Source organism: Saccopteryx leptura, chromosome 1 (assembly GCF_036850995.1).
Source record: "Saccopteryx leptura isolate mSacLep1 chromosome 1, mSacLep1_pri_phased_curated, whole genome shotgun sequence".
Lineage (NCBI taxonomy): Eukaryota > Metazoa > Chordata > Mammalia > Chiroptera > Emballonuridae > Saccopteryx > Saccopteryx leptura.
Window position 1 is genome coordinate 18,002,325 of NC_089503.1, and position 20,848 is coordinate 18,023,172.

Sequence of the window (20,848 nt, forward strand, 5' to 3'; positions counted from 1 at the left end):
CTGTGTGCCCTGACTGGGAATTGAACCAGGGACTTCCACACGCCGGGCTGATCCTCTACCACTGAGCCGACCATCCAGGGCTTTTATTTTTATTTACTTATTTTTAGTGAGAGAGACAGAAAGAGGGACAGAGATGAAAAGCATCAATTCTTCATTGCAGCACCTTAGTTGTTCATTGATTGCTTTCTCATATGTGCCTTGACTGGCAGGCTCCAGTGGAGCCAGTGACCCCTTGCTCAAGCCACTGTGACCTTTGGGCTCAAGTCACTGACCATGGGGTCATATGTATGATCCCATGTTCAAGCCAGTGACCCCACGCTCAAGCTGGCTACCTTAGGGTTTCGAACCTGGGTCTTTGTGTCCCAGGCCAACGCTCTATCCACTGTGCCACTGCCTGGTCAGGCAAAGCTGTTATTTTTAAATAGTTTGGACATTTTCCTTAATGTCAAAACTGTAAATGGGGACTGGGAGAAACTTCTGTTGTTGGGAGAAGTCTGCTATTTGCCATCACGGATTCTTTTCAGGTTCCCAGGCTATAGAATCATTGATTATGCTATTCAATAGTGTTAAAATGGTGGTAAGATGACAAAGTGAATGTGATAGTGTTTAGTTATACCCCTGCTTAGAACAAATATAAACCTCCATTTGAATGAAGCTTTCTGTAAAGAAATGTTCTTCCTAGAATGCCATTCACTATATAGAGAGGAAACATACTCTTTTTTTTTTTTTAATTTTTCTATTGATTTGATGGGGTCAAGGGAGAACGAAGCATCAACTCAGTGTTCCACGTAGTTGTTCCATTTAGTTGTGCACTCGTTGGTTGGTTCTGGTGATATGCCCTGACTGGGTATCAAACCTGCAACCTCGGCACACTGGGACAAGGCTCTATCCTCTGAGCTACCTAGCCAAGGCCAGAAAAATGCTTTTTTTGTCTAAATAATCTTGTGTTGTATTGCTCTAATAATTGTTTTTCATAGACAGAAAGCAGTTTGTTAAAAAGAACTTAAATCTAGGCCCTGGCCGGTTGGCTCAGCGGTTGAGCATCGGCCTGGCGTGCGGGGGACCCGGGTTCGATTCCCCATTCCCGGCCAGGGCACATAGGAGAAGCGCCCATTTGCTTCTCTACCCCCCACCCCCCACCCCCCCTCCTTCCTCTCTGTTTCTCTCTTCCCCTCCCGCAGCCAAGGCTCCATTGGAGCAAAGATGGCCCGGGCGCTGGGGATGGCTCCTTGGCCTCTGCCCCAGGCGCTAGAGTGGCTCTGGTCTCGGCAGAGCGACGCCCCGGAGGGGCAGAGCATCACCCCCTGGTGGGCAGAGCTTCGCCCCTGGTGGGCGTGCCGGGTGGATCCCGGTCAGGCGCATGTGGGAGTCTGTCTGACTGTCTCTCCCCGTTTCCAGCTTCAGAAAAACAAAACAAACAAAAAAAAGAACTTAAATCTATCAGTCTACAAATAACCAAACATAAAAATGCACATAAGGTGTGGGTAGGCATTATACACTAAAAGAAATGATAAGCCAATAAACAGATAAAAAGATGCTCACCAATACTCTAAATTATTAAAGAAATGCAAAGGGATACCAAAAATGAGATTGCCATTTTTTACTTCACAAAGCCCCAAATTTATACTGAATAGTATTTTTTATGCCTTTTTTTTTTTTACAGAGACAGAGAGAGTCAGAGGGAGTGATAGGGATAGATGTGCCTTGACCGCGGGCCTTCAGCAGACCAAGTAACCCCTTGCTCAAGCCAACGACCTTGGGTCCAAGCTGGTGAGCTTTTGCTCAAACCAGATAAGCCCGTGCTCAATCTGGCGACCTCAGGGTCTGGAACCTGGGTCCTCGGCATTCCAGACCGATGCTCTATCCACTGCGCCACCGCCTGGTCAGGCCCGAATAGTATTTTTTAGTAATAGCCTTATAGAGGTAGAATTCATATACTATGTAGTTCACCTACCTATTTAAACTGTACAGCTCAGTGGTTTTTACTATAGTCACAGAGTTTTACAATCATTGCCACTATATATATATTTTTTCTTTTTTTGTATTTTTCTGAAGCTGGAAACGGGGAGAGACAGTCAGACAGACTCCCGCATGCGCCCGACCGGGATCCACCCGGCACGCCCACCAGGGGCGAAGCTCTGCCCACCAGGGGGCGATGCTCTGCCCCTCCAGGGCCTCGCTATGCTGCGACCAGAGCCACTCTAGTGCCTGGGGCAGAGGCCAAGGAGCCATCCCCAGCGCCCGGGCCATCTTTGCTCCAATGGAGCCTTGGCTGCGGGAGGGGAATAGAGAGACAGAGAGTAAGGAGGGGAGGGGGGTGGAGAAGCAAATGGGCACTTCTCCTATGTGCCCTGGCCGGGAATGGGGAATCGAACCCGGGTCCCCCGCACGCCAGGCCGACGCTCTACCGCTGAGCCAACCTGCCAGGGCCGCCACTATATATTTTAGAACATTTTTGTCACCTGCTAAAATCCCCATACCCCTTAGTATTTATTTCTCTAATTACTCTCCCTGTCACTCTCTAGCCCTAGGCAACTACTGATCTACTTTTTGTTGTGATAGCTTTGCCTGTTCTAGACATTTCATGTAAGTGGAATCATACAGTATGTAGTCCTTTGTGACCAGCTTTCTAAGAAGAATTTTGAAAAGTTGGTAAGTTGTTCATGGTAGAAACCTAACCTGGGGTTTCTAGTCTCAGTTCCACTGACCAATTAGCATGCTGGTTCTTGGCTTTATATCACAATCAAGCAGAAAAATAGTAATTGTGTTTCCAGGTTGAGTGTTTGTGCCCCCAGCTCCATTCTTGTCTGTCTTCCAGCAGCAGTATATCGAGATGTCCTTTCTGAATGAGGCAGCCTCAAATTAAACAAATTTATAGGACTAAAATATAATTTGTTTCCTTCTTTGTAACTTGTGCCCTTTTTTACCCTCCCAAATTAGCTTTTCTGATAGATTTGCTAATGATTCCTATTGTTCATGTTTTTACTGTACTGTTGAATCATACTCTTCATTTCCTTGCTCAAGAACAGATCTCGAAGAGAAGCTAAAAAAACTTTAGAAAAAAGGCAGCTTCTTATTCTCCTTTTCAAGCAACAAAAGAAGAGTCTGAGAGAAGCAGAGGCAGAGATGCATGTGACTGTCATGACAATTAAGATTTTATTCCTAGGCCCTGTCTGGGTAGCACATTTAGTTAGAGTACTGTCCAGATACGCCAAGGTTGCAAATTTGATCCCCAGTCAGTGCATGAACAAGAATCACCCAATGGCCTGACCAGGTGGTGGCACAGTGCATGGAGCATCGACCTGGGATGCTAAGGACCTAGATTTGAAACCTTGGGATAACCAGCATGAGAATGGGCTTGCCAGCTTGAGTGGGGGATCATGGACATGACACCATGGTCGCTGGCTTGAGCCCAGGGGTCACTGACTTGAAGCCCAAGGTTGCTACTTTGAGCACAGGGTTGCTGGCCTTGAACAAGGGGTCACTGGCTCAATTGGAGTCCCCCCGGTCAAGGCACATATTAGAGCAATCAATGAACTGCCAAAGTGCCACAACTGTGAGTTGATGCTTCTCATCTCTCTCCTTTCCTGTCTCTCTTTTTCTCGCTTAAATTAAAAAAAAAAAAAGGTTTGTAATATTCATCATATAGATCTTAACACATTTTTAAAAAAATTTATACCTAAGTATTTATTTAGTCTAATATAAATGCTATTGTATTTTAAGTTTCAAACACCGATTACTCAATTGCTTATTGCTGGTATTTAGGAAAGCAGTTGACTTTTTTGTATATTAACTTTATATGCTGCAGCCTTGATAGAATCACTTACTAGTTCCAGGAGTTAATTGTTTTTATTATTTGGGGTTTTCTACATAGGCACCATGTCATCTGTAAATAAAGACTGTTTTATTTGTTTCTCTCCAATCTGTATACTTATTTACATTTTTTTGTCTTACTGCACTAGCTAGGACTTCCATACAGTATACAGTGTTGAAGAGGAGATATACTTGCATGTTCCCAGACAAGGTTGAAAAGCTTATAGTTTTTCACTGTTAAGTATGATTTTATTTTATTTTATTTTATTATTTTATTTTATTATCAGCATCATAGATTTAATTAAGAAAGCAAACAATGGTAAGTTTTCTACTGTTCTGAAAATGGCATATAACATTTGCTATAGCAAAAGTTGAATGTTAGTTTCTTTTTTTAAAATTAATTTATTGAAGTGATATTGGTTAATAAGATTATATAGGTTTCAAGTGTACGTTTTTTTCTTTTGCCCTTAGAGAGAGAGAGACAGGAAGGGAGAGAGATGAGAAGCATTAGCTTGTAGTCGCAGCATACATGCCTTGACCGGGGGGTGGGGGTGAGGGGCTCCAGCCGAGCCAGTGTTCTTGGGCTCAAGCCAGTGAACATGGAATTATGTCGATGATCCCTGCTCAAGCTGGTCACCTCAGGATTTTGAACCTGGGACCTCAGTGTCCCAGGTCAAGGCTATATCCACTGTACCACCACCAGTCAGGTTGAAGTGTACATTTCTATGATACATGATCTGTATACTGCATTGTGTGCCTACCACCCAAAGTCAAATCATCTTCCACCACCATACACTTGTATGATTTTAGCTATAAATTTTTTTTTATAGATACTCTTTATCAAATTGAGGAAATTCTCCTTTCTTCCTAATTTGCTGGTAGTTTTTATCAAGAGTAAGTGTTGGGCCTGACCAGGTGGTGGCGCAGTGGATAGAGCGTCGGACTGGGATGCCGAGGACCCAGGTTCGAGACCCTGAGGTTGCCAGCTTGAGCACGGGCTCATCTGGTTTGAGCAAAAGCCCACCAGCTTGAACCCAAGGTCGCTGGCTCCAGCAAGAAGTTACTCAGTCTGCTGAAGGCCCGTGGTCAAGGCACATATGAGAAAGCAATCAATGAACAACTAAGGTGTTGCAACGCGTAGTGAAAAACTAATGATTGATGCTTCTCATCTCTCTCCGTTCCTGTCTGTCTGTCCCTGTCTATCCCTCTCTCTGACTCACTCTGTCTCTGTAAAAAAAAAAAAAATAAATATTTAAAATTAAAAAAAAAAAGAGTAGGTGTTGGATTTGGTCAAATGCTTTTTCTGGTTCTCTTTATATGGTCATAAGATTATCTTCTTTATCTTGATGTGATGGATTATATTAGTTTAATTTCAAATGTCAAACCAACTTTGCATATCTGGAATAAATCCCACTTGAATATAATGTGTATATTTTTTATACATTTTTAAACTTGATTTGCTAATACTTTATTGAGGATATTTGCTTCTATGTTGATGAGAGATGTTAGTCTATAGGTTGTTTTTTTTTCCCTTCAATGTCTTTATCTGCTTTTGGTATTGGATAATGCTGGCCTCATAGAGCGAGTCAGGAAGTAGTCCCACTTCTGTTTTCTAGAAGAGATTGTAGAAAGTTTCTTTTACTTTTTCTTTTTTACAGAGAGAGGGACAGACAAGAAGGGGGAGAGATGAGAAGCATCAATTCTTTGTTGCTGCACTTCAGTTGTTCATTGATTGCTTTCTCATATGTGACTTGACCCGGGGGATATAGCAGAACGAGTGACCTTGGGCTCAAGCTGATGTTTGGAAGAATTTACCAGTGAACCTACTTGAGCCTAGATGCTTTCTGTTTTGGGGGGTTATTAATGATTGTATCAATTTAATAGGTATAGGTTTATTCAGATTATCTCTTCTTACAAATTTTGCTAGACTGTGTGTTGACCTGTTACCAATTTAATATAGGTTATCAAATTTGCAGGTGACAAGTTGTTACTAATAGTCTCATTATCCTTTTAGTATCTATAGATTAGTAGTGATGGCCTTTTGTTTTTGATATTAATAATTTGGTTCTTCTCTTTGTTTCTTAGTTAGCCTGGCTAGAGATTTATTAATTTTATTAATCTTTTCAAAGATCCAGCTTTTGGTTTCCTAGATTTTTTTTCTCTATTGATTTCTTATTTTCAGTTCATTGGCTTCTGCTCTGATTTTTCTTTTATTTAGATTAAATTTGCTCTTTTTGTTTTCCAAGATATTCTTTTTCTAATATATGCATTCAATGTGGTAAATTTCCCTCTTAGCACTACTTTGCTGCATCCGACAAATTTTAATAAGTTGTGTTTTCATTTTCCTTTTGTTCAAAATATTTTATAATTTCTCTTAAGATATCTTATTTGAGCCATGTGTTATTTAGAGTGTGTTGCTTAATTTCCAGGTATTTTAGGATTTTCCAGTTATCATTTTGTTACTGATTTCTATTTTAATTCCCTTGCAGTCTGACAGCATACTTTGTAAAGAGTCTAGGGCCTAGACATTTGATCTTAATTCTAAAATTAAGTACTTCTCTCTCTTGGCGCTGGCACATTATTTGGGCCAGTCTCTTACAGGGCTTTTACGAGCTGTTGATTACAGGACAGTACCCATAGAAGAAAAGCATACAGAGATTGGAGTAAATGATCAAAATAATTCAATGGTAGTCATTTATTAAACACTTATTATTTAACATCACATTATATTTATTGTTTCAGTTCTCCCAATAATTCTATAAATTGTAGATATTATTATACCTTTTTTTAAAGGACATGGACATTGAGCTAGATGTGCAATAACTATTTTCTTTTTTTAGATTTTATTTATTGATTTTAGAGAGAGGAGAGAAAGAGAAAGGCAGGGGTGAGGGAAGAGAGGGAAGCATCAACTCAGTTGCTTTTCTGTGCCTTGACCAGGTAAGCTCAGGGTCTCGAACCCAGGACCTAAGCATTCCAGGTCAGCATCTTATCTGCAGCACCACCACAGGTCAGGCACATTATTAACATCTTTTTTACAACTTGTCTTGTTTCCTTATCTGTAAGGCGAGGCCAAGGGTGCTGCTAAACATCCTGCATTGCATGAGACTCACCCTACCTCCTACACAAAGAATTATCTGGCCCAAAATATCAACAGTGGAGGTTGAGAAACTGAGTCTAGCTTGTTCCATTCTGTTGTTATAGAGAAAATCTTGTGGCCTCAGAAATCCCTCAGTGTCTCAGGATTTGGTTTCTGAAGTTAAGTGCTTCCTATATATATAAATACTTTGTCACTCAGTCCATTACTTATTCTGGCCCATTTCCTGTGTCTTCACCTCAATGGCCAGAGGTTACTAAATGATTGGGTGTTTTAGTAGGGTGGTAGTTTTTCTTCCTGATGTTTCTGAGAGACAGGCTTGTTTGGCCTGCAGTTCTTGCAGAGAACCTGGTGATAGTAATCTGTTGTTGGCATCCTTAACTCCCTAATCTATGTTTACATGGCACTGAAAACTGACTTTCCCTGGTGCCAGGCTTCTTTTCTTCTCAGCACTCTGGCATTATTGGCAGAGAATACCTCCCCAGTCTCTTGCACACAAGTTTATTTATCACACAGCTGTTCTCCAGAAGACATTTCGCCAGGCACGCACAGGGTGCGCTTCTAGAGCTGTGGGTTGTTCCCAGTTACAGATCCACAGTACTCGTAAGGCGTCTGGGATTTTCCTGAACTCTTTTCCTGTTCATAGCTCTCATCTTCTCCCCCATATTTTAAGTTCATAGAATATGGGGTTTATTTTTATTTATTTTCTACCTACTTTTAGTGACTAGCGTTTTTTCATCATATACTGAGAAAAATCAGTTCACCTTTTTTTTCTTTGGATTATTTCCTTTTCTCTGAGAAGTTGGAGGAAATAAGGAACTAAAGTAATTTGAGAGAGACTAGTGGTCAAAGGGAGATGTCAACCACCTAGATAAGCAAGCTAGGGGAACACTTCATAAGCTCAGTGGAATTGAGACTGGGTCAGAGTGAAACTGAATAATTATGTCCTGGGAAGTGGTAGACCTTAGAATTAAAAAATGGCCTGACCAGGCGGTAGTGCAGTGGATAGAGCGTTGGCTTGGGATGCAGAGGACCCAGGTTTGAAACCCCAAGGTCACCAGCTTGAGCGCGGGCTCACCAGCTTGACCATGGGGTCTCTGGCTTGAGCGTGGGATCATAGACATGACCCCATGGTCGCTGGCTTGAGCAAGGGGTCACATGCTCTGCTGTAGCACCCCCCCCCCATCAAGGTACATATGAGAAAGCAATCAATGAACAACTAAGGTGCTGCAACAAAGAGTTGATGCTTCTTATCTTTCTTCCTTTCTGTCTCTCTGTGCCTATTGTCTCTCTGTCTCTGTAAAAAAAAAAAAAAAAAGGAATTAAAAAATGGTTTTTATTATCAGAGAGGCCTAGAAAAATGAAGAAAAATTTCTACTAAGAAAGTCCTATAGGAATCTTAACCTCTTCATGACCCAGAAGTTTAGGAAAGTTTCTGATCAGATGTAATTATTATAGAATTTTCTGTAAAAGTTAATAAGAAAGGCATATATATATTTACCTCATTTTTTTAATTTTATTGATTTTTAGAGAGAAAGGAAGAAGGAGATAGACAAACATTTTGATTTGTTGTTCCACCTATTTATGCATTCATTGGTTTATTCTTGTATGTGCCCTGACCAGAAATTAAAGCCACAACATTGGCATACCAGGATGACATTCTGTTCAACTGAGCTTCCTGGTCAGGACCTTATTTACCTCATTTGAGTGATGTGCCACAGGACCAACAATAAGGGTTTAATGTCAATGGGCTCATTGACAGCAACCCCAAATTCTGTCTTCCTCAGGCCTTAGGAGATCATAACCATTTGGGGCTATGTCTTTGAATCTGTAAAATTTTCAAGAATATGTTGTTTTGGAATATTGATTTCTCTAGAACAGTGTTTGTCAACCTCTTTTTCATTATTACTCTGCTAAGGAGCTTTTTTGGACATTTTTTCCCTAATCAGCTCTACTCCCATGAAATTTTAATACCATAGATATGCTGTGTATCTGTTTATATACTGCATCACTCAGGGAGGGGGATTAGTGGTTGTATTAACATTTTTTCCCCCATGAGCTACTTTTTACCCCCTTGAGGGCAATATTACCCATGTTGAAAATCATAATGTAGAAATACCATCATCTTGGAAGTGATCTATTACAGTATTTGTACCTTCCTTGACAAATAGAAGCTGGGACAAGGACACTATCAGTAAACTAATGGTGGGAAGTCTTCTCATGCAGTGACCTGCAGCAACTGGAGAAGAATAAGAAGAGTGCTGTCTATTTCAGGGCTTGTGTAGAAGACATTTTCTCTCTGAATAATGTCTTGACCATTTGAGGAAAGAATTGGAAAACATCAGGAGTAGCAGAGCAATAAATGCAGTTCTCTAAAAGTAAAAGTAACACACACACCCTTTTTCAGTGACGTGCAGAGGAGGAAGACAGTGATACTGAATAATATAGGTATAGAATTGTCCACTGTCCTGAGACTAGTAAGTTCTACCAAGTTCCATTTCTCAAAGCAGGAGTTGATTTGCAGCAGGGAATACCATTTATAGGTTGCTAGGTTGTCTAGCATATAAGAATGTTCTCCCAAGAGGGTTTGGCTCTGTCTGATCAGAAGGGTGGTTGTGTATGAAATGCACTTTGGGAGGAGGAGGAGGAAATGACATGTTCATGTAAATGAAATACAACTGCAAATTAAAGTGTCACCCTGTTTTAAAAAATCCATTTTTTATTTAATTGGTTACCAAGGAAAAAATGTCATACAGAGTGTATATCTCAGGGAAAGTTAAATCGTGAGATGTTACAAGTGAACCTGGATTCAAGGAACTTCTCATGGAGTAGGGTGGGATTATAAAATATTGTCTTAATAAAAATATTTTGACTCTGATAAATTAGGTATCCTCTCTTTTTCACTTTTTGTTTCTCACATTTTCATGAAAACTCATCTGTCTATTCAGGTTGTGCTCTTACCACACAGGATGTATACAGTATCTGCCACGTGGTTGCCACTAAGTAAATGTTTAAGTAATAATGGGAGGGGCTGATGAATGGGGTTATATTTCCATGTAGAATTGTTCTTGAAAACCATGTCTGGTTTCTCTTTGAGATAGAGACTTGACAGGTGGGACTTGCCAGCCTTCTTCAGCCCTGCTGGGTTCTTCCCCTTCCCTCTCTTCTACTAATCCCAGTGTTGCTTTATGTTCTCAGTGGAAACATGTGGATACAGATGATAATGTGCTCTCTTTGTTCCCCCACTAGGGGCAGTGATCGGTGATGGACAGTCCGCTGTGGCCAGTAACATTGCCAATACTACCTACCGGCTCCAGTGGTGGGACTTCACCAAATTTGACCTCCCAGAAATCAGTAATGGTAAGCAGAGGTGGAGTTGGGGTATTGGTGGAAGGGGTCTGTCTTACTGGTGAGCCAGAACTCGGAAACCCACGGGGCACAGGACTTTTCATCATCTCCTTGACAAGCTAATTGCCATGTTCCATTTCTGCAACTCTCCGTTAAACAGTTCAGCAAACATATCTAGAGTGGTGAATAACACTAGGTACAGTACTAGGAACAGCTCTAAAGCGGACACAGGAATGAAGAAGTCTGTGCCTTGAGGAGCTTACTGGCGAGCAGGTCATTGTTCAAAGCCTAAGGTTAGGTGGAACTGAGGAAAGAGGGGTGCGTAGGGACTGAGAGTTGACATTGTGACCCTGCGGAAAGACTATAGTGATACTAAATTTATTAATCCAGATCTGAAGGGAATGGACTTGAATGTCATGATTAATATGTTTATATATTCATAAATACATCTGTCTGACAGTCCAGTTTCCCAGCCTCTTAGGGAAGTATTAGTTTCAGGTGTACAGCATAGTGGTTAGACAATCATACACTTTACAAAGTGGTCCCCCTGATATTTCAGGCACCCACCTGGCACCATACATAGTTGTTATGATATCATTGACTATATTCCCTATGTCAATGTTTTCAACTGCCAGTCCATAGACCCGTCCGCCAGAAATTTTGTGCTGGTCTTTGAAGTAGTTAACCATCCTGATGTTGTATGAAGATTATAGACCCAATGATCTCAGTCAAATTCGCTTATGCTCAGGGTGATTTCTGCCTTAGTGGTCCCCAAAATAATTCTCCTATTTTCACTGGTCCCCAAGTGTAAAAGGGTTGAAAACTATTGCCGTTTGTTGTACTTTTGGCCCCTCTTTGTGACTGCCGATTTGTAGATCTCAGTCTCTTCATCTTTTGCTCCTAATCCCTCAAGCCTCCTCTCCTTTGGAAACCATCAATGAATCTGTTTCTATTTTGTTCACTTATTTTGCTCTTTAGGTTACACATACAAGTGGAATCACATGGTTTTTTTATTTCTCTGAATGACTTATTTCACTTAGCCTAATACCCTCAGGTCCATCCATGCTATTGCAAATGGTAAGATTTCATTCTTTTTTGTGGCAATATTCCATGTACATATGTGCCACAGCTTCTTTATCCACTCATTTATTGGTGGATGCTTGGGCTGTTTCCATATCTTGGCTATTGTAAATAATGCTGCAATGAACTTAGGGGTGCATATATTCTTTCAGATTAGTGTTTTGGGTTTCTTTGGTTATATACCCAGAGGTGGAATTAATTACTGGGTCATAAGGCAGTTCCATTTTTAATTTTTTGAGAACCTTCATATTTTCCACAGTGTCTACATTAGCCTACAATCGCGCCAACAGTGCATGAGAGTACCCTTTTCTCCATATCCTTGCAAACACTTGTTTGTTGATTTATTGATGATAACCGTTCTGACAGGTGTGAGGTAATATCTCATTGTGTTTTTAATTTGCATTTCTCCAGTGATTAGTGACATTTATATATTTTTTTCTTTTTTTTTTAAGATGAGAAGAAGAGAGACAGTGAGGCAGACTCCTACATGTGCCCTGACCACAATCCAACCGGCAATCCCTGTCTACCGACACTGCTTGAATCAACCAAGCTATATTTAGTGCCTGAGGCTTATGCACTCGAACTAACCAAGCTATCCTCAGTGCCTAGGGCCATGCTAAAACCGAGCCACTAGCTGCGGGAGGGAAAGAGGGAGAGGAAAGGGGAGAGAAGCATATGGTCGCTTCTCCTATTTGCACTGACCAGGAATCAAACCGGATGCCCATACACCTAGCCAATGCTCTATCCACTGAACCACCAGTCAGGGCTGACAGTGAGCATCTTATCCTATGTCTATTGGCCATCTGTATGTCCTCTTTGGAGAAAACCTATTCAGGTCCTTTTGCCTGTTTTTAATTGGATTGTTTGGTTTGTGTGTGGCGTGAGTTCTTTTGGTTTTTGTGGGGTTTTTTGGTGTTGAGTTGTATGAGTTCTTTCTAACTATTGGAAACTAACCCCTTATTGGATGTATCATCCTCTCCCATTCATCTGCTTGAATACTTCAGGTCATACTGTGATGAAATGCTAAATTCCTGTTAAAATCTTCTTTTTTGTACCAAGTCACCATTTCTTGTACGGAGCTGTCACTGCCTCCTGTTGGTCCTAGTTCCACCTCTGAATCTCCATAGAATAAGTCTAATGGTGCCTCTTTTAAGTGACAGTCCTCTAGCTATTTGAAGATAAACTGTGATTTCCCTTTGAATCTTACTTCTCGGGCTGGACATTTTCTTTTACTGAAAAGTTTTCAGTTTTCTGGTTTCTGAATCCTTGGCAGTTCTGCTTATTTTCCCTTTTCGTTTTGGGGGCCAGAACAGAGTAAAAAAGTCCAGGTGAGAGCTGTCTAGTACATAATTAAGTGATGCTTAGACAGTGTTAGTTCAGCCTGAGATTTCAGTGGTTTTCTCTGAAATCACTCCTGAGTCTGCAGTAACTTGAAATTCCTCCGTCTGTTAATGAAGCAGGGCTCTACCATCCTGCAGTTACTTGTGCAATTTGAATCTTTTAGAAACCAAAGGTTTATATTTGTTTCACTTGATCTTTGCCAAAAGGCCAAGAAGCAATTGTTTGTATTTGTTTCTGTTAAATTTTATCTTAACAGTGTCAATTGGGGTTCCTAGTTCTTGCCGCTCAACATCTATTTAATCTTTGAGTCACTTTCTCTCGATTTTACATTGTCTAATAACTTGATAAACATGCTTTCTCTGTCTTCCTTTGGATTGCTAGCAAAGTAGTGAATCAGGACATTGCTCCAAGCCTTGTGGTCTTCTCTGTGTCAGTTTTGGTTCATGCATTAGCAGCCTGGGCTGGTATTCATATCTGAGGCCCACATTTTTCTCTCATCTACAAGGGATTATAAGACTCTGTCAGATACTTTAAAATAATCAAAATATTCTCTGTCTGGCATTTCCCAATAGGCTACTCTTGGTATTCCTATCAGACAATGAAAATGAGGTTAATTTTTCATGCCTTATTCTTACTGAAACCTCAGTAGCAGTCATGTCATTCTAAGTACTTAGAAGCCACATGTTCAGTAATTGGTTCTTTCATTCTGCTGGGAATCAACCGTAATCTACCTTTTCCCTTATTAAATACCAAGTTTGCTTGTTCACCTCTGTATTTCTGGCCTAGAACTTGTTTGCCATAATTTATTTTCAGTTATGTTCCTGCTATATTTTGTTTACTTTGTTCCTTTTATAATCTGAAACATGATTTGAAATACATTCACCATTCAAAAAAAAATTTTAAGTAGAAAAGGATATACAGTGAGTTTCCCAGCCCTGCTCCCATCTACCCACCATCCCTCCCCATAGGCAACCACAGTTAGCACTTTCTTGTATGTCTTTTCAAGAATATTGTAGGCCCTGGCCGGTTGGCTAAGTGGATAGAGCATAAGCCAGAGTATGGACGTCCTGGGTTCACTTCTCAGTTAGGACACACAGAATTGACTATCTGCTTCTCTCCCCTTCCCTTTCCGCCTTTTCTCCCTCTTTCCCTCCCACAGCCAGTGGCTTGGTTGGTCCAAATGTCAGGCTCAGGTGCTATAAAATAGCGTGGTTGACTTGAGCATCAGCCCTAGATGGGGGCTGCCAGGTGGATCCCAGTCGGGGTGCACGTGGTAGTCTGTCCCACTATCTCTCCTCCTCTCACTTAAAAAAAAAAAGAATATTGTGTGTGTGTGTGTGTGTTTGTGTACACATATACAAGCAAATGCAAACAGATGGTTTTCCACCTTCTGTTTAATCTGAATGGCATCATGTTATACATGCTTCTTTCTGCACTTTGCTTTCTTTACTTTATCATGTATCTTGATCTTTCCATGTAGTGTATAGAATTTACTCGTTCTTTTTAACTAACTGCCTAGTATACCATTGTCCAAAGGTATTGTTATTTTTTAACCAGTCTTCTGATGAGTGACTTTCAAGTTCTTTTCAGTCTTTAGCTGTACAACTATCATGCAGTTTGTAATTTTGCACGTGTGCAAGTATATCTATAGGAAAAATTCCTAGAAATGGAATTGTAGGGAGGAAGAAGATGCATATTTGTGATTTTGGTAAATATTGCTAAATCACCCTTTGTGTAGGTAATGTCAGTTTATACTCTTGTCTGCAGTTTATGAGAGTGCCTGTTCCCCTAAACTCTTGCTTGTGGAATGTGTTATATTTTTGGATATCTAAAAATCTGATAGGTAAAAGAATAGTATGAGGTATTTTAAATTTGAATTTCTCATATTACAAACCGAGCTTGTGCTTCTTCATGCACTGAGCCGTGTGTGTGGCCTTTTCTCGAACTGTGCATGTGCTTTCTCTCCCGTTTTATGTGGCTGGTCTTTCCTTAGGGTTTTATAGGAGCGCTTTAGAAATGAAAAAATGAACTTCTAATAGGAATCTCCCAGTTGTCATTTGTATTTTGGTTTTGCTGAAGCTTATTTTTCTCATAGGACTTATTTTAAGTAGTTAGGATTACCCAGTTTTCCTTTTAGGGTTTTTAAATTTTGTGTCATCAGTAGGAAGATCAGGTAGCACTTTTATATTTAGTTTTTTTTACCTTTAACTCTTTGACTTACTAGGAAATATTTAACCTAGCTAATCAAAGAAGAGTGTGATCCAACTTTTTCCCCATATGACTACTTATTTGTCCCAATTTATAGAATAATCTCTTTGCCTCCATTGATTTGGGACGTCACTTTTTATCCTCTTAATAATTTTCTGTGTGTAATTAATTGTAATTCTAGGCTATTTTGTCCCAGTGGTCTGATGATTATCCATGTTAGAGTATTATATGGGTTTAAGTTTTGAGGCTTTATGATTTAGAATCTGGTAGGATAGTCTCCTCTTATTATTTTATTATACAGATTTCCTGCTTGCTCAAGCATGTTTATTTTTATGTATGGACTTTAAAACTACCTTGTTTTGCCCTGGCCGGTTGGCTCAGTGGTAGAGCATCGGCCTGGCATGCAGGAGTCCCGGGTTCGATTTCCAGCCAGGGCACACAGGAGAAGCGCCCATCTGCTTCTCCACCCCTCCCCCTCTCCTTCCTTTCTGTCTCTCTCTTCCCCTCCCGCAGCCAAGGATCCATTGGAGCAAAGTTGGCCCGGGTGCTGAGGATGGCTCTGTGGCCTCTGCCTCAGGCACTAGAATGGCTCTGGTTGCAACAGAGCGACGCCCCAGGTGGGCAGAGCATCGCCCTCTGGTGGGCATGCCGGGTGGATCCCGGTCAGGCACATGCGGGAGTCTGTCTGACTGCCTCCCTGTTTCCAACTTCAGAAAAATACAAAAAAAACCCACAAAAAAACGACCTTGTTTCTTTTCTTCACTCCCCTGAAAAAAAATCCTGTTAGTATAATTACTGCAATTGCATTAACTTTGTAAAATAACCTAAGGAGAGCTTGACCTTGTGGTGGTGCAGTGGAAACCCCGAGGTCACCAGCTTGAGTGCACGCTCTCCAGCTTGAGTGCAGGGTCGCTGGCTTGAGTGTGGGATCATAGACATGACCCCATGGTTACTAGCTTGAATCTCAGGTTTCTGGCTTGAGCAAGGGGTCACTGGCTCAACTGGAGCACCCCACCCTCCACCCCCATCAAGGCACGTATGAGAAGCAATCAATGAACAATTAATGTGCTGCAATTATGAGTTGATTCTTCTCATCTCTCTGTCTGTGTCTCTCTCTCTCGCTTAAAAATATTAAGATTTAATATCTTTATATGTTCCAATGTAAAAAATGATATGATTTTCAGTTTCTTGAAGTTTCTCTTCTGTTCTTAGGAATGTTAAAAGATTTATTTGATCCTATTCATTTCTTAAATCTATTGTTATGAGCTTATTTTTTCAGTCCAGCTATCTTACTAAATTTGTTTACTACTTATCAGCTAAACATGGTTTTTCTAGGTGTGTTACCTATAAATAATAGTGATTTTACCTCCTTCATTTCAACTTTTGCACCTGTGATTTCATTTTCACCAAAGTTCACTTGCTGCTATCATCAAAACAATGTTAAATAATAGCAGGCATCCTCATCTTGTTCCTGACTTTAATGGGAAAACGTCCAACTTCTTCTCAGTAAGCATATTGCTGGCTTTGGGTTGAACTAGAAATAGTTTATCATTTTAAGAAAGTCATCTATTCCTATTTTAGAGAGTTTTTTATCAAGACTGGATATTGAATTTAGTCATGCCTTTACTGCATCTATGGAGATGTTTTTTCTCTCCTTTGATCTAATAATATGATCATTATGTTAGATTCTGTACTTATGAGCCCATCCTTACATTCCTTGAATAAACCCCACCTGGTTCATGATATATTCCTTTATTTTTTTAAGCTTTTATTTATTGATTTTACAGAGAGAGAGCAGTGGGGGGGACAAGAAGTATCAACTCATAGTTGCTTCATTTTAGTTGCTCATTGATTGCTTGTTGTTTGCCTTGACCAGGCAAGCCCAGGGTTTCCAACTGGCATCCTCAGCATTCCAGGGCAGCACTCTGTCCACTGCGCCACCACAGGCCAGGCCATGACACATTCTTTAATGTTAAATGTTTTTCATTTAGCTTGCTAATAATTATGAGTTTATTTCATTGATATTTGTGAGATGAATCTGTCCTTGTTTCTAAAAATATATGGGTTTTGGTATAAGTATAGTGCTTGTGTTACAGTTTGGAGGTTTTCTTTTTCTTTGTCAGAAACAATTTAATAGTATTGGAGTTACTTATATTTTTTATACAAAGGTCTGGGCCTGATGCTTTTTTTATTCCTTTTCCTTTTTTTTATAAGCATAGAAAGAGTTAGTTGGTCACTTTACTTGTCACCTGTCCTATAATGGTTAAGTATATGAACTCTTGAGTTATACTGCCCAGGTTCAAATCCCTGCTCAGCCAGCTCCTAACAGTGTGACCTTACTTACTTAATCCCTCTGTACCTTGGCTTCCTTGTCTACAGAAGTGAAGATTATGATAGAACAAACCTCATAGGATTGTAATGAGAATGATATTAGTTAATACATGTCAAACACTCTGAACAGTACCTGGCATTTATTATAGTAAATGTTAAGTGCTAGCTATTTTTATTATGTCTTTTTCTTGAAAGTTGTTCCATGATTCTTTCTTTTTTCTTTTCTTTCTTTCTTTCCTTTTTTTTTTGTATTATTTTTCCGAAGTTAAAAGTAGGGAGGCAGTCAGACTCCCGCATGCACAAGACCAAGATCCACCCGGCATGCCCACCAGGGGACGATACTCTGCTCATCTGGGGCGTTGCTCTGTTGTGGCTAGAGCCATTCTAGTGCCTGAGGCCAAGGCCGTGGGGCTGTCCTCAGCTCCTGGGCCAACTTTGCTCCAATGAAGCCTTGGCTGTGGGAGGGGAAGAGAGAGAGAGGAAGGAGAGGGGGAAGGGTGGAGAAGTAGATGGGTGCTTCTCCTATGTGCCCTGACTGAGAATTGAACCCAGGACTTCTACACACCAGGCCGATGCTCTCTCTACCGCTGAGCCAACTGGCCAGGGTTATTCCATGTTTCTTGAAGAGTATGGCCATAATTCTAAAGTCACACCTGTCTCTTTTCAGTACTCTGAGAAACATTTCATCTCTGGAAAGTAATGTTTATGTAAATAAGATAATTGCTTCCTTAACCTGTTGCCTCATCTGCAGTGGGCTTCTGATCCTTCTTAGGATGTTGTTTCTACCCAGTTGGAAATCATTTTCCTCGAGAGAAAAACAAAATATTCACAACAGCCTTGGCCAGGTAGTTCAGTTGGTCAGGGCACTGTCCTAATACACCAAGGGTGCAGGTTCCCCAGTCAGGGTACATACAAGAATCAATCAATGAGTGCATAAATAAGTGGAACGACAAATTGATCTCCCTCCCTCCTTCCCTCCCTCCCTCCCTCCCTCCTTCTCTCTCCCTCCTTCTCCCTTCCTCTTTTTCTAAAATCAATGTTAAAAAAACACTCAGAAAAACAAAGGCATTGGATATTCTGCTAGCATAGCTCACAAGGCCTCTTTGGATGCCTTTAACATTTTTTGTACAAGCTTCACCTCATTCCAACTACAGCTTCCTGTCATTCTCCATCTGTGTTCCTTCTTACATCTTTTGATCATGGCTCTTGTAAAGCCTGAGCTGATCAGAGAGCATCGTGCACAACCAGATTGACTCATTTAGCTTGGCTTGCCTTTCCCCCTCATTTAAATCATGTGTGGTGGTAGAATTCTGCTTTTTTTATATATATAAATGCCCTATTTTCCTTTGAGGTTTGGCCTTAGGGAAAACTTGCGTTCTAGGAGTTGAGGGCATATGTGTCTGATGACAGCCCATATTCCTTTTCATGGTATTACCCTCTAGAACAGGGGTCCCCAAACTTTTTACACAGGGGGCCAGTTCACTGGCCCTCAGACCATTGGAGGGCCAGACTATATAAAAACTATGAACAAATCCCTATGCACACTGCACATATCTTATTTTAAAGTAAAACAAAACGGGAACAAATACAATATTTAAAATAAAGAACAAGTAAATTTAAATCAACAAACTGACCAGTATTTCAATGGGAACTATGGGCCTGCTTTTGGCTAATGAGATGGTCAGTGTCCGGTTCCATATTTGTCACCGTTAGTCGTAACAAGCGATATGACGCGCTTCCCGAGCTGTGACGCTGCATCCCGCATTACCGGAAGTAGTACTGTATGTGAGCACTGCCGCGCTTTGCGGTACCGCCACATACATTGCTCCTCTCACTGACCACCAATGAAAGAGGTGCCCCTTCCAGAAGTGCGGCGGGGGCTGGATAAATGGCCTCAGGGGGCCGCATGCGGCCTGCAGGCCATAGTTTGGGGACCCCTGCTCTAGAATGATAGTCACTTTTACCTGAGGCTCCTGTCATTAGTTCTTAACTGCTTGTGTTTTCTGGTTGGTCTGAATAAAGTGTAGTTACAGTTTTGGTATTTCTGAAATTAGGCTAGAGATTCTTGCTACCTATTTCAGTTGGAATACTATCTGTAAAGAGTTTAGAAGTTTGTGACTAAGGCCTCAAATGCATAATTTTGAAATGGTTTTTATAAAAAGAGCTCATTAGATTTGCTGTGAATTATACTTTTTAATACTTAACTCTTATTGGGTAAATCGCATTTGGTCACTAGGGTGTCCTGAGTGGTATGGGACAGATCACACCCCAAGAGTGTAGTAACGGGTGCCTCTGGGAGTGCTTATAGTATCACCTGGAGCTCTCTGCATAGGAGGTCTTATTCTGAAACAGGAGGGGCTCAGAGATAACCAAACGGAAATTTTCCTGCTGATTTTAACCCCTTGGATTTTCCAAATCGGTATTTAATGCATTTGCAAGAACACTGCAACTGCCAGCCACTCCCATGGCCTCCTCTGGTCGGCCAGCAGCAGGCTACAAATCAATCTTTGTACAAGGTGTTTGTTTATAATTTATGGAGCTGATAGGAAGGCAGAGCCATCTGCTCCTCCAGGCATCAGTATTTCTAGCCCCTCCCGTTCCCTGCTAGGGCATTTTCACTTGAAATCATTTATAATTAGGAGGAGATTACATTGCAGTCTGGAACATGGCCTCCTGCTGTCTTCTCCATCGCTTTTTTTCCCCCTGGAGCTGCCCCGTAAAGCTCTTAAGCAGTTTTGATTTGAAAAATCCTTTCTTCCTAGCCCTTATTTCCATTCTCTGCCGCACACACAGCTAACTGCCCCTTTATCATTTCTCACATGTGTTTTGCTTTTAACTGCAGGGCAGGATGCTAGAGCTACAGCCCAGGGATCAAGGGCTGCTGGTAAGGCAGCACTTTTCAAGTGTGGCCCCAGACTAGCAGCTTCAGAGATACCTGGAAACTTGTTAGAAATGTGAATTCTCAGGCCTTACCCCTGCATTGTTTTTCTCAAGTTCTCCAGATGATTCTGACGCAGGCTAACGCCTGAGAACCCCTCGGTAAGGCAAGGCAGGGAGCGGAGCCAGCGGTTCTGGTGGTACATGGTAGTCTGTATTTCACTTCACCTTTTCTCTACCTGCCTACAGCATTGTTTCCTGCTTTTTTTTTAAAGATTTTATTTATTGATTTGAGAGAGAGGCAGGGGAGAGGAGTGGGAAGCATCAACTCATAGTTGCTTCTCGTATGTTCCCTCACCTGGCAAGCCCAGAGCTTTATTTTTTTTTTTAACTTTTTTTTTTTTTTTTGTATTTCTCTGAAGTTGGAAACGGGGAGGCAGTCAGACAGACTCCTGCATGCGCTGGACCGGGATCCACCTGGCATGCCCACCAGGGGGCGATGCTCTGCCCATCTTGGGGCGTCGCTCTGCCGCAATCAGAGCCATTCTAGCGCCTGAGGCAGAGGCCACAGAGCCATCCTCAGCACCCGGGCAAACGCTGCTCCAATGGAGCCTTGGCTGCGGGAGAGGAAGAGAGAGACAGAGAGGAAGGAGAGGGGGAGGTGGAGAAGCAGATGGGCGCTTCTCCTGTGTGCCCTAGCCGGGAATCGAACCTGGGACTCCCGCATGCCAGGCCGACGCTCTACCACTGAGC

At 41.4% G+C, this 20,848-nt stretch overlaps 1 protein-coding gene across 18 annotated transcripts in view; it reads left to right on the plus strand.

Annotated features, from left to right (window-relative positions):
* AMBRA1 (autophagy and beclin 1 regulator 1) overlaps positions 1 to 20,848 on the plus strand; it is a 229,519-nt gene that overhangs the window by 168,133 nt on the left and 40,538 nt on the right. For all 18 annotated transcript variants that reach the window (XM_066362220.1, XM_066362229.1, XM_066362213.1 and 15 more), the window contains one exon: positions 10,160 to 10,270. In XM_066362220.1, coding sequence (XP_066218317.1) covers positions 10,160 to 10,270 — 111 coding nt within the window. The remainder of the gene's footprint in view (positions 1 to 10,159; positions 10,271 to 20,848) is intronic.